The sequence below is a fragment of the Centruroides sculpturatus genome, unplaced genomic scaffold, assembly GCF_000671375.1.
Source record: "Centruroides sculpturatus isolate CEXI.00-Female unplaced genomic scaffold, Cexi_2.0 scaffold111, whole genome shotgun sequence".
Taxonomy (NCBI): domain Eukaryota; kingdom Metazoa; phylum Arthropoda; class Arachnida; order Scorpiones; family Buthidae; genus Centruroides; species Centruroides sculpturatus.
In genome coordinates, this window is record NW_019384655.1 from 714846 (window position 1) to 730188 (window position 15343).

The 15343-nt window shown below is 28.6% G+C and overlaps 1 protein-coding gene across 1 annotated transcript in view; it reads left to right on the forward strand.

The window, feature by feature from the left end:
• LOC111626434 (breast carcinoma-amplified sequence 3 homolog) overlaps positions 1-15343 on the forward strand; it is a 101619-nt gene that overhangs the window by 55525 nt on the left and 30751 nt on the right. The window contains exons 6-12 of the mRNA XM_023369803.1: positions 1439-1499; positions 10708-10815; positions 10893-10969; positions 11045-11121; positions 11207-11290; positions 11358-11519; positions 11612-11842. Of these exons, the coding sequence (XP_023225571.1) occupies positions 1439-1499; positions 10708-10815; positions 10893-10969; positions 11045-11121; positions 11207-11290; positions 11358-11519; positions 11612-11842 (800 nt within the window). The remainder of the gene's footprint in view (positions 1-1438; positions 1500-10707; positions 10816-10892; positions 10970-11044; positions 11122-11206; positions 11291-11357; positions 11520-11611; positions 11843-15343) is intronic.

Below are 15343 nucleotides of genomic sequence, written 5' to 3' on the forward strand. Positions count from 1 at the left end.
GAAATTCCATAGGTGGTTATCTATATAATAATTTCCCTAATTGTATTAATATTTTAAACTGTTTGATTTTTTGTATGTTTTTTAATTGGTTGATGATTGATTCTATCAACTAATTTGTCGATTGTTTGATTGTATTAACTTGATTCTTTAGATATCAAAAATTAAATAAAGAACATTATGTTAATTTAAGTGTACAGAAACGTTGCTGTTGTTCCAACAAAGATCTTATTTTTACTTTACCGAGTGCCTAGTAGATATACACACACAAATATAAACATCCATGAAATTGATTCTTAGATTAATGCTAAATGATTGCCAGATTACATTGGATTATTTGGATTATATTAATGTTATTAATTACTAATTAAATGTCAAGCAATTTAGCCTGAGAATTATTGGCCATGGGCTCTATAGTCATCCCCAGTTGGTACCATGAGTAACAAATATGGTTATGTCTAAATTAATAGTTCTGGAAGCAAGATCAGACAGAGGTTTGAGTAGAATAACTGACCATGCATACACACGCCAAGTGGGAGTTGCTGGTTTGAGTCCTGCTTCAAGCTGATTCTTTTCTTCTAGAACTTTCTAAATTAATTATTAAAATATTAATTTAATTATAATAATTAAATTTATCAAGAGATGGTGCCTACCTCCCACCTGTAGGCCAAATTACTTGTCATGTAATTATTAATTAGTAGCATTGATACAGTCTGGTGTAATTTGGCAATTGTTTGGCATTAATCTAAGAATTAGGTTTATGGATGTTTATATTTGTAATAATATAAGAAGAATTATATAGAAAACTAAACCAAAGTTATAGTAATAATCAAATGAATAATCAAATTAAGTTTTGAACTAGAATTTGGCTAATTTTACTGACATTACATAATTTAGACTAAAGATAACTAGTAAACTTAATAAACTATAAAAAGTTCTCACATACATGACAAAATAATTCCATACTGATGAAGTAACATCTCAAACTTCTTGTAGGCTACTGCTGGAGACCAGAATTTTATTCTCTCTGTAGTTCAAATTAAATCAAAACCATAAAATTTAAATAATCATACACAGCAAACATTATTAAAATAAATAACATACAGCACTGTCTTTTTATGTAACATCAACAGGCAGTACTGTATATTATTTATTTATCTAAAATCAAAACCTTAATATCACATAGTAATATTGAGTATATATTATTTTTATTTTTTATTAATGTAAATGATAAAATTAAAAATTGTTTAAATACTATAAATATTTTAAATTGAATACATTTTAAATGTATAAATCTTTATAGATAACAGAGAAAAATTCACAAATATATTTTACAATATATAGAAGTTAAGATGATTTGACTACAGAATGTATAATATGTGCTTTTTAATATTTATTTTTGTAATTATGTTGCCAAAAATTTTAATATGTTTGATTTTAGTTAACAGACAAGATGTACTGGCTTCCAAATATCCTCTTATAGCCATGTGTGATGGAACAAGGTAATGTTAAACTTGATAAAAATACTTTACAGACAGATAAATTCAAAATTTATCAATAATAATTACAGTAGAATTTTATTTTATATAATTGTATGTTATATAAATTATATGTTATGAAAAATATTATGTTATATAATTTTTCTTGTGTCGTTTGATTAAAACAGATGTTTTAATAATAGTAAAACTAGTATACTTTGTTGAAAATTTGAAAAAATATATCTTGTTAGAAAATCTTATCTTTTTTGATAGTTTTATCTTATTTGCCAATTGATTAGATAGTGCATATTTATGAATTAAAAAACAATAATTTGGCAGCCTCCCAAATTTATTTTGCCTATTATAAAATTATAGGATATCTGTTTAATTTTTATTATATATGAGGATTGAAATTATAGCATTTTTCTTGTTCAGTCAGTAATTGAAATACAATATTTTGTAATGTGGCTCTCAATAATTGTAAATGGTAAAGTTGTTAACCAACAAAGTTAGAGTTAAAAGTAATAGTTGAACATTCATATGTCAAAATTGTTAATGGAATGTAAATAATGCACAATTTATTTATTTTATATTCCTACAAAAGTTAATGTTCAAAAGAACAAGCAATCATTGAAATGAAACAGTAAGCATTTTCAAAGTGCATTAATAATTGTGGATGAAGGTAACATTATACATAGTCATAGAGTAAGATCCAATTCTTTAAAACACATTATTGTATTTGTTATTTGAAATGATTCTTTGAATTACCTTGATTTATTTAAAATGTTAATAAGTTTGATATAAATATTTTAAAATATTATTTTGTCAATCTAATAAGCTAAAATCATTTTTTTTCTTCTTAATTATTCCTGTTCTGTGAATAGTAAAAGTAGGGGCACGCTAATTGTTTTCTGAGCAGCAAAATGCACTTTATGACAGAAAAAGCAAATTATTTACAACTCAAAGAAGTTCAAAACTGCCCAACTTCTCTGTTTCTGTGTGCAATACAAGTCAGAGTTTGTGAATGTCATCAAAACATTACCAGTAATATCATATTCAAATAATATGGTGGAAAAGAAGACATTTCTAAATGGCATCATTTATTTTGTTTGGTCATGTAATGTATCATTGTTCAGGAAAAGGAAAGAGAAAGGTGACTGAAATGTGTTTATATGCTATAAATGTTTCTGAGCATAAATGTCTAGTTAAAGTCGAGTCACTAAGTTAAGGAGCTAATAAGTCAACTCTTTAACTTATTAGTGCTTGAACATGTTAAATCTATTATGGAGTTGATAGGAGATGAAACTAAAACATCCAGTGCAGGGGTCGGCAACCTTTTGAGTCGGAAGAGCCAAAATTACAATTTACAAAATTTCAAAGTTTTTAAAGAGCCACAAAATTTTTTCTTGCCAACAATAAATAGTACTCACATAAATAAAGTTTTTTGATAAAAAAACTAATCTATTTATTCATAAGAAAAAATATCTATTTATTCATATATAAGTAGTGTTTTTCACAACAAATTAGATAATAGAAACATCCGACGACGGCGTCATTCGAGAGCTTCCGACGGACTGACGACAGTGACGACGCGTGTCACGGGGGAGGGGTGTGGTGAAAAGCGAGTACAAGTGGCTGAGAGATAGAATCGGTGCCAAATCCTCGTTAATCAATTCAGAATGATTTTTAAATTTTTTTTTTTTTTTTTGATAAAATAAATAATATTTGCGTATGGAACTAAAGAGCCGCAGCTTCACATCCAAAGAGCCGCATGTGGCTCACGAGCTGCAGGTTGCCGACCCCTGATCTAGTGTATTTCTAACTTAAGAGAGTATATTTTTTTAAATTAGGAGAATGTTTACTGATATTGGGCTGCAATTTTAAAAAATTATAGACTTATAAATTTCCACTGTTGTCCATCTGTTTGTCTGTCCTTTCTTAATCTTGAGAACAAAGTTAGATAGATGAAAGTCAAGACTAGATGTGGAAAGCTTAGGGACAAGAGGCCTCAATTAACTATATACAAACTTCTGGTTTGTACTGGAAGCCATGTTATTTCAATTAAAAATTTACCCCTGGAATGCATTAGATAGATGATTGGCACAACTCTATTGCTAGCAGGAAAGTATGATGAAAAGGGACAAGACACTACTAATTTGAAGTGGAGAGCATATATTTTAAATTAAATAAATTAAAATGAGATTAAAAATTGCAGCCTAACATTGTGATGATATCACAATAAATAATTGCTCGTTTATTGTAATTGGCAATTTTAAATCTGGACTAATATATTCAGAAAATTTTCCTGTTTTATTTTCATTAAAGTACAGTAGAACCTCGAAAACTCGGCTCTCGATAACCCGGCACTCCGGATAACTCGGCCACACCCTGGCAGGGCAAAAAAAATCCTTAGTTAATTAATTTTCATTATAGACAGCTTTATAAAAGTATAAAAGCTCTCATAAAGTATTTTTCTGAGGTCTGTCTTATCAGGTAAATTACTGTACACAGTGTATTCATTAATTTTCATTTTCATGTAGTAAAGGCTGTATGCCTTCATAAAGGACGTACTTTTCTTTTGTTTAAGGGTATTTGGGCAGTTTATTCTCTGTTATATTCTCAAGTAAACAATACGTACAAGTACAGTATAGTATTTTCTGAGGAAACACTCATACTTATTTTTTTAACCCCATTCCCGATAACTCGGCATTTTCACAAACTCGGCCATCCTTCGGTCCACATTAGGCCGAGTTTTCGAGGTTCTACTGTACTTTGATTTTTATAAATGTTTAGTTTTAATAAAAGCAGAAAATTTGCTTAGTTTACTATTGTCATTTTAATATATAGTGAAATCCTATTTCAATGTTTTTTGGTTTAATGTTTACCCTGATTGTACTGTACATCCATTTTTAGTAGTCCCAAATATCTGTAAAAACAATTAAATTTAGGCTAAATATAAAACATTTATATGTATCACTTTTAAGCTTTTTTTTCATATTATAATAATTTAATCAATATATAAGAATAATATTTTTTGTCTCATTTATGCATATACAGCTAATATATACAATAGTTTTAAGAATAAATATGTGTGCTATTATAGTTCCATTTAATATGAATGGTCTCTCTCACAAGGAAGTTAAATAATAAAAGGTAACAGTAAAAATTATTTTGTAATAAATGTTATTGTTTTAAACTTTCTTTAAAAAGTTTTTGAGTTTTTGTTTTATAGTGGTTCCTCCTTTTCCTGCAATATTCCAAAGTCACCTTGGCATCAGCCCCACTTCTTTGGCACAGTTGTGGTTAAAACAACTACAGTATTTACCCACTTGGTGCATTTGCAACAAACCTTTTATGAATTATAAGAAAAGTAGTGCATTCACTTACAGGTGTTCCTTGAATAATGCAGAACTGTGATTAATTAGGACTTGGATAATCAGAGTTCTACTGTATATACTAAGTTAACTCTATCTTTCCTTTCTTTGTTAATGAGTAGATATTTTATAAAATAAATATACTACAGACTGATTTTGTTGTGATATTTTATTGAACATCCTCCTTTAAGTGATGATTTTGGCTATTTTAAAATTTGTCTTACTTATTCTTATTTTTTTTCCAGAAAGTTCTGCTTTTCCTACTTTTTAAGATTTGAATTACAGTGAGAGCACTGAATTATGTACAGGAAGTAATTTGTTTTTTTATCTTATCCATCTTTAGGGTAAACCTGGAAGCATAGGATTTTTAGCCTTTTGGCAAATTTGGACAAGAAAATTCTATCCAAATTAATAAAGTGATTTGTACTATGTGCAACTGTTTCTTGCATAAATTGCTGATGAACTGATTTAATTTTTACAAAGAATTGTATTACAGGGCTTGCCTGTAAACTGGTTACACCTGAAATATTTTTAAGAAATTTCAATGACATTAGAAACAAAGCACTCAGTAGAGAGAATATGGCACCTAATGTCATTTCATTTAATGTTGTTTCATTATAAGATCATTGAGGAAATATACAGATACATTTGTAAGCATTTACAATTATTATTACAGTAATACCCCGAACTTAAGCGATAGGTGGGACCAAGCGATAACCGCGTAAGTTGAATTCGCATAAGTCGGGGTATAATTTCTCAATTTGTGTAAACTCCAAGTCGGATGTATGTAAGCTAATAAATGTTCCCGTTAATCTTATCTCGTCTTTTGATTTGTTCACGGTTACAAGAATTCACCACATAGAGTCTCTCAAGTCTCCGTAGATATAACAAACACAGAAATAAATAACACAAAATAAATTGTAGCTATGCGTCGATTCCGCTTGACACATCTGAACATGTAAGCTGAACAATAGTGTGGGGGGAGTGAGAAATCGAGAGCTGTGTGGCGCTCAAACAAAAGACGAATCGACGAGATTTGAAAATCGCGTAACTCCGGATTCGTGTAAGTTGGGGTAGCGTAAGTTGAGATATTACTGTATTGAATTTTCTTTATAAATAGTAAAATTGATTCTGTGTGTGGAAAATAAATACTGAAGGTTACATACATGATCCAATTAGAATAATATTAATTGAATTATATATTGTTTATATCAATTAGCCTTTGGTAAAATTAGTTTTATTATACATCAAGTAGCCTTTGGTAAAATTAGTTTTATTATACATCATTTTGCTTAATGTCACAGTTTTTGAGAACTTATTGATGATGATAATTGAGGATTTGCTGTAATAGTGATTTCTGTTTAAAAAATAAAAATGTTAAAAAAATTATTGAGATGGGAAAAACAAATGTAAGGGAATTCCTGTAGTGTGACTCACAGTATAATGTAGAATCAACATCTGCTAATTCATTGTCAGATTATCACTGTACTGAAAATATAAATATGTTACTTTTACATGCAAAATGAATGTTAAAAACTAAATTATGTAAATTTATATTAAAATCTGATAATTACAGTGCAATTTACAATCACAATGGACAACAAGTGATGTTGAACATAAGGCAGGGGTGGCAAACCTATGGCATGCATGCCCAAAGTGGCATGTAAGGAGAAATCATCTGGTATGTAATGTATCATACTATTTTGATTTATCACCTATGTTTTTCCATCATCCTTTTGGTTTATCATCTGATCTTCTTTTTTTCAATCAGCTTCTTTACATTTATTCTAATATTTGTTTAATTTCTTTAAATATCATTATTGAAAGTCTAAAACTTTGGCATGCTTTAAAGCTAAGTATGTTTACTATATGGCATGTGGGCTCAAAAAGGTTTGCCATCCCTGACATAGAGTGTTAACTGTGAGATATTATTTTGTTGCCAAATTGGGTCTAAAGCAAAATAAGAGTGCCAGAAAGTTAGATACTAGAGTGCAAAGTTCTTAAATATATAATTGCCCTTGGCAAAACAATCTGAGAAACTTCTTGCCAAATTTAAAATATTATTGATTAGTGGCAAAATTATCCCTAACATTCATTATTTTTAAAACAAAAACATTCACTGTATGAACTTTGATTTTATAAGGAAAGTAACTGCATTTGATGGATTTGTTTTAATTTTGTATTAGTATTACCAAAAACTATCCTTTGAAAACTATTGAGAGTGAGAGAGAGAGAAAGTCTATTTGTTTTTATCACAAATGTTTTCAGAGATTTTTTCTACCATCTTCAGATGAACTTCTAGTTTTTAAGCTTTTTTCTTTATTTTATAAATGAATTAAGAGGTTTGGCTTCAATATGGCTTCAATACTATAAAATTAAATTGTATCCATTATATTTAGCATAAAATTGTAATAATAAAATTAATATTTATTTGATCAGCAATGTCTGAAATGCATACATATTCTGATAATTAGAAAATCAAATTCCATCTTTTACTTTACTAAAAATTTTATAATTAGTGCTTTCTTTAGGTGAATTTTAATTAATTGATTTATGGATATTTCAGGAAAAATTGTGTCAATTGAAATTTTAACTAAATTATTTATATGTTGTATTTTACAGCATATAAGACTCATCTCCATTTTGACACAGAATATTTACTGTATTTTTGCGGAAAAACTAGCATGCCGCATAAAGACGAGGAGACCATCATGCTGGTTAAACTGTGACTAAAATATAAAATTAATCAGATCTAACAAAACTAGTTGTTAATTAAACGTTAAAGAAAATATTTTTCTGAGTACAAAAAAATAATATTATTATAATTTGACTGACTTAAAACCAGGAAGAGTTTTCATTTACAAGAATATAAAACAACTAACAACTTATTGACTAGTAGTAGGTCAGTCAGTCAGTCAGTATGAGCTACACTGACCATCTACCCCAACCTTTAAAAATAACACCTTTCTCTCAAATTTCACACAAAGCCAATGTTCATTGGTGCAAGTGGAGATAATTTGCAGCAAATTTCTTAAAAAGAAATTTCTTAAATATAATATGTTTATTTTTGTGTTTTTGAATTACATAACAATAAAATACACATTAAAAAAAGCACTTTTGGAATTCCATGAATATTTTACATCTTTAGAAAGAAGACAAAATGAAGAAATTAAACATATAATTGTAGTTTTTGATGTAATGCTAACTGTTTCACAGTTTTAGAATAAAAACTTGTCCATTTTTTTAATGCACTCTCTAGAGAGGAATGTATAGCCTCACTTAAACCAGCATGCCAGCTTTTACCATATAGAAATATTTGATTTCATGGTTTCCTCCAGATAGATCGGCATGCCAGTCATTCTGTGAAAATATGGTAGAAAAAAAGTATTTAGTGTATTGATGCCATCCCTCATAATAAAATAACTATTGAAGGTATAACATAAACAGATAGCAACCTATGTAAAGATATGTTGACATGGCATACGAAGTGACAATTAATGCCCTTTTGACAACTGTTTGACCAGTTCATGAGGAGTTGAAAGTATCTTGATTTTTACTGAACTTCAATTATTTGACCAATTAACTTTTTCCTTAAAATTGGCAATTATAAATGAAACTTTTTTTGACCAATTACATTCTAACTCAGTGTCACATAGTACAATGTGAACAGCATTTCTCTTTGTTAATGTTCCTTCATAATGATTCATATAATAGAGTGAACCTAGCTTAAGTATTGAAAGAAAGGTTACTGCTTAACTTTGAAGAGTTAGATGCATATGATGAACAATATACAGTGGGTGATCGGTTAACAAACATAATCCATTCTAAGACTTTTTGTTCGTTAACCGATTATCGATTTATTATAGGTTTTTATGGGAATTTGATTAATTCATTCCGGAGACTCCAAAAAATAAAAAATATATACTTTTTTACTATGTTTATTTATATGTAATAGTAAAAATACACATATATGCAGTCTTGCATTTTTATTAGTCATGTTTTTTCTATTTGTGGTGGTTAAAAAATCTGTCCAATGTCAATTGCTTTTCTCTTTCAGGATTTTTCGTAATTAATAGTATTATAATTGTAGAGATCCCCAACCCCATTAACCTGATTGTTTGGATGCCACTTGGATGATCATTGTTCTGACATCCTCCCACTTCTTCAAAAGATCTTTAGTAGCAGATGTCGACATTGGTCCTCTTTCGTCTTCCTCTTTTTCGAAAGAAAACACATCTCGCTGAGTTTCTTGGAGTTCTTCTGTCATCAGATCAGTTTCAGGTTCCATTATGAGCTCTAAAATGCTCTTTATTTCTCAGATGTGATTTTATTACTCCATTAGCAGCTTGAGACTTCTTGATATATCTTTCATAGCTAAGATTGTGCCTACTGTAAACATACTGCCTAGCAACATCAGACATCTTGTGCCCATTTTCTATTTTGGCTATTATCTCTTACTTGGTTTTTACAGTGAGCACAGTTCTTGACACTCCTCTTTTTAGGCTCCATATTATCAGTTTCATTTTTAAATAAAAAGTTCAGAAAAGTACTTCAAAAATTCAGAGAACAGAAATCAACTAGCCCACAAAAAGTTATTTAAATGCAAGGCCCAGATGAAATTTGAAATTTGGTATCAAAACGTTAATGAATATCCAATGGGACAGTTAAACTTTTACCTTTCGTAAATAAACCCAGATGCAAAACTTAACAAGTGCCTGTCCGACAGTCTCATGAAGACTATAAAAAAATTATTTGTCAGAAAGGTAAACAAAAAGCTGAAATTACAAGGGAGAGTTTCAAAATTTGCTGGAATACTATTTGATTGGTATCAGGTTGAGCATCGATGTTGACGTCTCCCGCCCTCCGAAAGGTTTCGAATTGTTACCTGAAGACAAGGGAAAATCAATCAGTATTCGTTATTTTTCATCACTTCTTTTTATGTTTGTTCAGTAAAGTGTTCATTATCTGAACATGTGTTCATTGTCCAATCATAAAAATCTTTTGAGAAAGTGTTCATTATCCAATTTGTTCACTATCCGAACTGTTCGTTAACCGATCACCCACTGTATTGATAATCATCAGATGTTATCTAACTAATATTTAAATTAATTACATTTTAAACAATTAAAATTCATAAAACAAAACAAATAATATACTCTTCTCAAACTGTACTTACTAAAAAATAACTACCCTTTACTAACCTTTAACATGCATTCTATTTTATTAACGTGATTTAACGTTTTTGATCAAATAATAATATGTTTAATTAAACAATAACATTTTTATTCAAGAGCTGAACTAGGTAGAGATTACCCTGTAACTTACTAAAGGTGTTTAGGGAATTTACTAGCCTAAGGGAGATCACAACTTTACATATAAGATGTAGGGAGATTTTTTTATCCTTTTTTTAAAGTCAAGTTTTATATGCCACAAAATACAATAATTATGTACAAACTTTCAAATCAAATTACATTGCATGAAGCTGATAAATTATATATATACAGTATAAAATATCAATACAGAGTGATCAAATAATAAAGATGTATATAATGTATATACTAAAGATCATAAATTAATGATAAAAATGTCTATACTATCATGTTTAAGATTTTTACACCTTAAACATTTATTTATCACAGACATGATATACAGTAGTATAATAAAAAATACAATTAGCTTGTGGTGTCACCAAGTCTACTCCTGAAAAGTAAACTTAATCTACCCTTTTTACATTCTTTATTTTTATATAAAATTGATAGTTATATTACTATTTTATAAAGTTATTTAGTCAATTTGTATAGGATAATTAAAGAAAATTAATTGTTTAAATTAATTTTTAAAATTTTTATTTATTTTAGTGCTGGACAACAATTTTGTGCAATTAACTTCACCTCCTTAAGAACAGGAGATTCTGTTCATTGTTTAAAATTTAAAATTCCAGTTGTTGACATGTTTTATAATAGAAGGTAAGATTGTAAACAAAGTCTAAATTTATCAGGTCTTTTATTTTGTTTTTCATGCATTTTTTTGTTTTTGTTTTTAGAGTAATAGTCATTACATTCCATGAAAAGATTTCTGTATTTGATGCCATAAATTTTAAATTCATGTTCACTGTTGCAGGTAAAAATGAACTTTTACAAAATCAGAATAGAATTGCTTTATTCTATTTATATATTTTGATTGTCATTATTTTAGGTTGTTACCCATGTCCTGGAGTACAAGTTAATCCAATTGCTTTAGGTTCAGCTTGGCTAGCGTTTGCGGATAGAAAAGTTAATATAATTTGTTAATAATAATAATAATAATAATTTAGTCATCAATTGTTGTTTGTTTATTAATATTTTTTATTTTTTCTAGTTAATTTCTGTACATCAGACTTGTGGTGGAATGGCTGGAAATGGGGTACAGTCTTATGCTGCTACAGTACTTCATGCTGCCAAGGTATTTAATTTAATACATAAAGAAAGATTCTGGTGTTGGGATGATTAAAATAATTAATTCTTTTCAGACAATTACGAAAGGTCTGACTATTTTTGGGGAGACTGTAGCGAGCAGTTTGACTGGTCATAAAAGTCAGCCTTCGGCCAGCAAAAAGGATCAAAAGGACACGGAACATTTGCAACCCGGAATTGTAACTATTTTAGACATAAAATCTATAACTCGAAAGGAGGTAAGTATAGAATAATGTCTAGATAAAGTACAGATTTGTATAATTTGATTTTTTTTAAACATTATAATTATGAGAAACTTAATTTATTTTAGGTGAATATAGATGAAGATTCAGATGGTGAAGGCATTGTTGCTCATTTTCCAGCTCATGCTAATGAACCAATTTCTGCTCTCTCATTTGATCCAAGTGGAAGATTATTGTTCACTGCCTGTCGACTAGGACATAATTTTCACATATATTGTATATTTCCTCATCCTGCCAGTTCTACCTTGGGTGCTGTACATCATCTCTATACTTTGCATCGAGGAGACACCACTGCTAAGGTAAACTGTAGAGTGGATTGGCAGTCTAAGAACATGAAGAAAGCAAATCTCATGTAAAAATATTGAAAGTCATATGTTAAAATTAAAAAATAGAGATATCTATTTTTTAATTTTAACATACGACTTTCAATTATTTTCCAAAGATTCAACATTGCAACAAAAAAATGCCCAGGAAATAAAAAGTTATGGAAAGAGTAATAAATTTAAGTTAATTGTTAAGTTAATTGGTAAAAGATGATAGGCTTTTTGAGATCATTGGTTCAAAAACACATATTACCTTGTTACAGATGTTTGGAAGAGAGACACAAGTGGAAAACTAATTGTTACTTATGATCAATGTGCAGTTTAACAAATAACATATTAGTTCTCTGAGAAAAGGTGCAAAAAAGGAAGACTAGTATTGCCACACAGTATTAAAAAAATTGACATTAGTGTCAAAATAACTTCCAAACTTAAACTGTTTAACATACCATGAGTTCAGAAACTAACAAACCAGACAATGGAAATTTCTTAGAGATAATTTTATTACTTTCCAAATACAATCCAGTATATTGAAGTTAAGATCATTCACAAAAATATACAATATTTTTGAGTCCTTTCTATATTCTTTAACACAACCACAGAAGTAACAGTAAAATTGGCTTGAAGGAAAACTTCATTAAAAAGACATATAATAATAGATAAAAATTCACAAAGTTAAAAATGATATCAAGCGTCAGCCTTTTATTGGAGGATCTGACATTTTACACTAAAAAGAAAGATACATTTTCTCACCCACTATCAAGTCCTTAGCCTTTTATAGCTGGTTCTAACCTTCTAAAAAAAAAGAAAAAAATACAATCCAGTACTGTACTTAAAATAAATTTATCAAATGTGACAAAATCCACTCAAAGCTGAAAATAAAAATTAGATACTTATAAGATCACCTATCTATCTTTTTATAACATTATTTTTAAAGACCGCCATTAGTTACGTAATTTTTGAAATTAAAAATTTAATTAGAAACAGAATAGTAAGGGGAATTAGAGGCCATTTTACATTTACTGCAGATTAACACTACAACTGATATTACACAAAATGACAAAAGTTCAGTTATTGTCCAATATGTTTTAAGTAATGATGTTTATGAAAGAGCTATTGGAGTATTGGACTAAAAATTCAATTATGTAAGAAATATGTAACATGATAACTGAATTTTTGGAAAGTTTTGGTCTAGATGTAAAGAATTGTATTGGAAGTTCTACAGATGATGGAGCAAATATGCAAATGCCTTACAGCCATTTTTCAAAATAGTTGACTGAAAAAGGACAAAAAAATCAAGTACAGGTGTGGTGTCATGCTCACACATGTACTTGAATTAATGCCAAAATCTTGACATTATGAATCAGAAAATTCCATTCTGGATTGTTCAAACCTTTTTAGTTTAATTAATATTGGTTCAGTATTTAAAAAAAAAAATCTTACCAGTGTATTTATCATATCATATGTTATGAGAAATTAGTTGAATGGACAAGATTTCAAAGTCATTGGTGAAATGAGATAGACTTCTAAAGAAATAGTTAAAAAAAAAAAAAAATTTGGAAGTTTCCATGAAAAGAAAAATGCATTAAATGTTGACTTGTTACTTGTGTTACATTCAATTACAAAAATAAATCGTTTAATGTGCAGATTCATCAAAATGCATTGAACATTAAGAACTTTTTATTGAAATTTAAAATAAACTTAACTGCACATATTTAAGAATTTTTGAATTTACTGGTCTTTTATTGCAATATTTGCAGACCAGAAATTTGAATTATTTAACAGCTTATGAAATGGCTGCCAATATATAAAAAAATCATGAAGCATCTCGAGATTTTAATTCAATTAAAGGAAAGGCAACCATTTTTTATTGAAAATGCAAATAAAATATTAGTAGAAGAAAATTGGGAATTAGTTGTAGAAGAATTACTGGAACAAAGGACAAGAAAGAGGAGAGGAATGCCTCACTAAACTTGTGAGGATTATGTTAACCAAAGTAGTTTAGAAAGTTTTAAAATAAATGTTTTTAATAACACCATGATACAACCATAATTGCAATTGAAAAAAAATATGAAGGACATGAAATATTATTTGAAAATTTAACTGTTTTAGACTTGGCATACAAATGAATTAAAAATTTTCCAGCAAATTGTTTAGATACTTAAGTTTGCTGATTTTGCAATATTGTAATACAGTAGTCTCGAAAACTCGGCACTCGATAGCCTGGCAGTCCAGATAACTCGGCCACACCCTGGCAGGACAAAAAAATCCTTAGTTAATTAATTTTCATTATAGACAGCTTTATGCCTCATAAAGTATTTTTCTGAGGTTTGTCTTATCTGGTAAATTACTGTACACAATGCATTCATTAATTTTCATTTTCATGTAGTAAAGGCTCTATGCCTTCAAAAAGGATGTACTTTTCCTTTCTTTAAGGATATTTGGGCAGTTTATTCTCTGTTGTATTCTCAAGTAAACAATACATACAAGTACAGTACAGTATTTTCTGAGGAAACACTCAGAACTTTCTGGGGTTATTTTTTTAAACCCCATTCTTGATAACCCGGCATTTTCACAAACTTGGCCACCCTTCGGTCCACATTAGGCCGAGTTTTCGAGACTCTACTGTACTGCTAATTTATGGGACAAATTAAGAGATTTAATTTGTAAATGGGACAGCTTGAAAATAACTATTAAGGAACAGAAAGGTACAATAGCTACAATCCATGAGAGAAGAGAATCCGACTTATAAAACTGCAAAAATTGCATTTGTTGCTGTTTTAAAGTTTTGTCAAATTATGATTTATATTCTAAAATATATACCAATTTGGATATGGCTTATAAATTTAGTTTAATTTTATCATCACACAGGTAGTGTGTGAGCAACTCTTTCCAAAATTAAAAATTATTAAAGATAGGTTGAGATCTTCGTTATCTCAGGACAATTTAAAGGCACCAATAATTATGTCAATTGAAAAAATTTATTATCACAATTAAAAAAAGAAAATATTATATGTGAAATATGTAAACATATTCCTGGGATAAAAAATATTTAATGGGATATTTTATTAAAATATTCAAATATTTGTTTTATCAATATATTTATATGTTTATTACTCTAATTCCTTAGCTATAAATTAACTCCATCTCCTCCAAAAAACTGTTTACATATTTTTATATACTCATATTAATATACTTATGGTGGGCCAGTTTATTTCAGTTTGCCAGAGCTGGTAAAATCTTTCAGTCTGCCATTGAATACACATATATAATTTATTATTATTAGTTAAGTGCTTTCTGTATAGATTTAGTTTAAAATGATAAGTGTTAATCATACTGTATTATTTATTATTTCATGTTGAATACCTTTATCAGCTTTTTTGTAATAATACCATGAATCAATAACTACATGCCAATTTACATTTATTTTAAATAAACAATTATATATATATATATATATATATGTTACTGTGAATGACC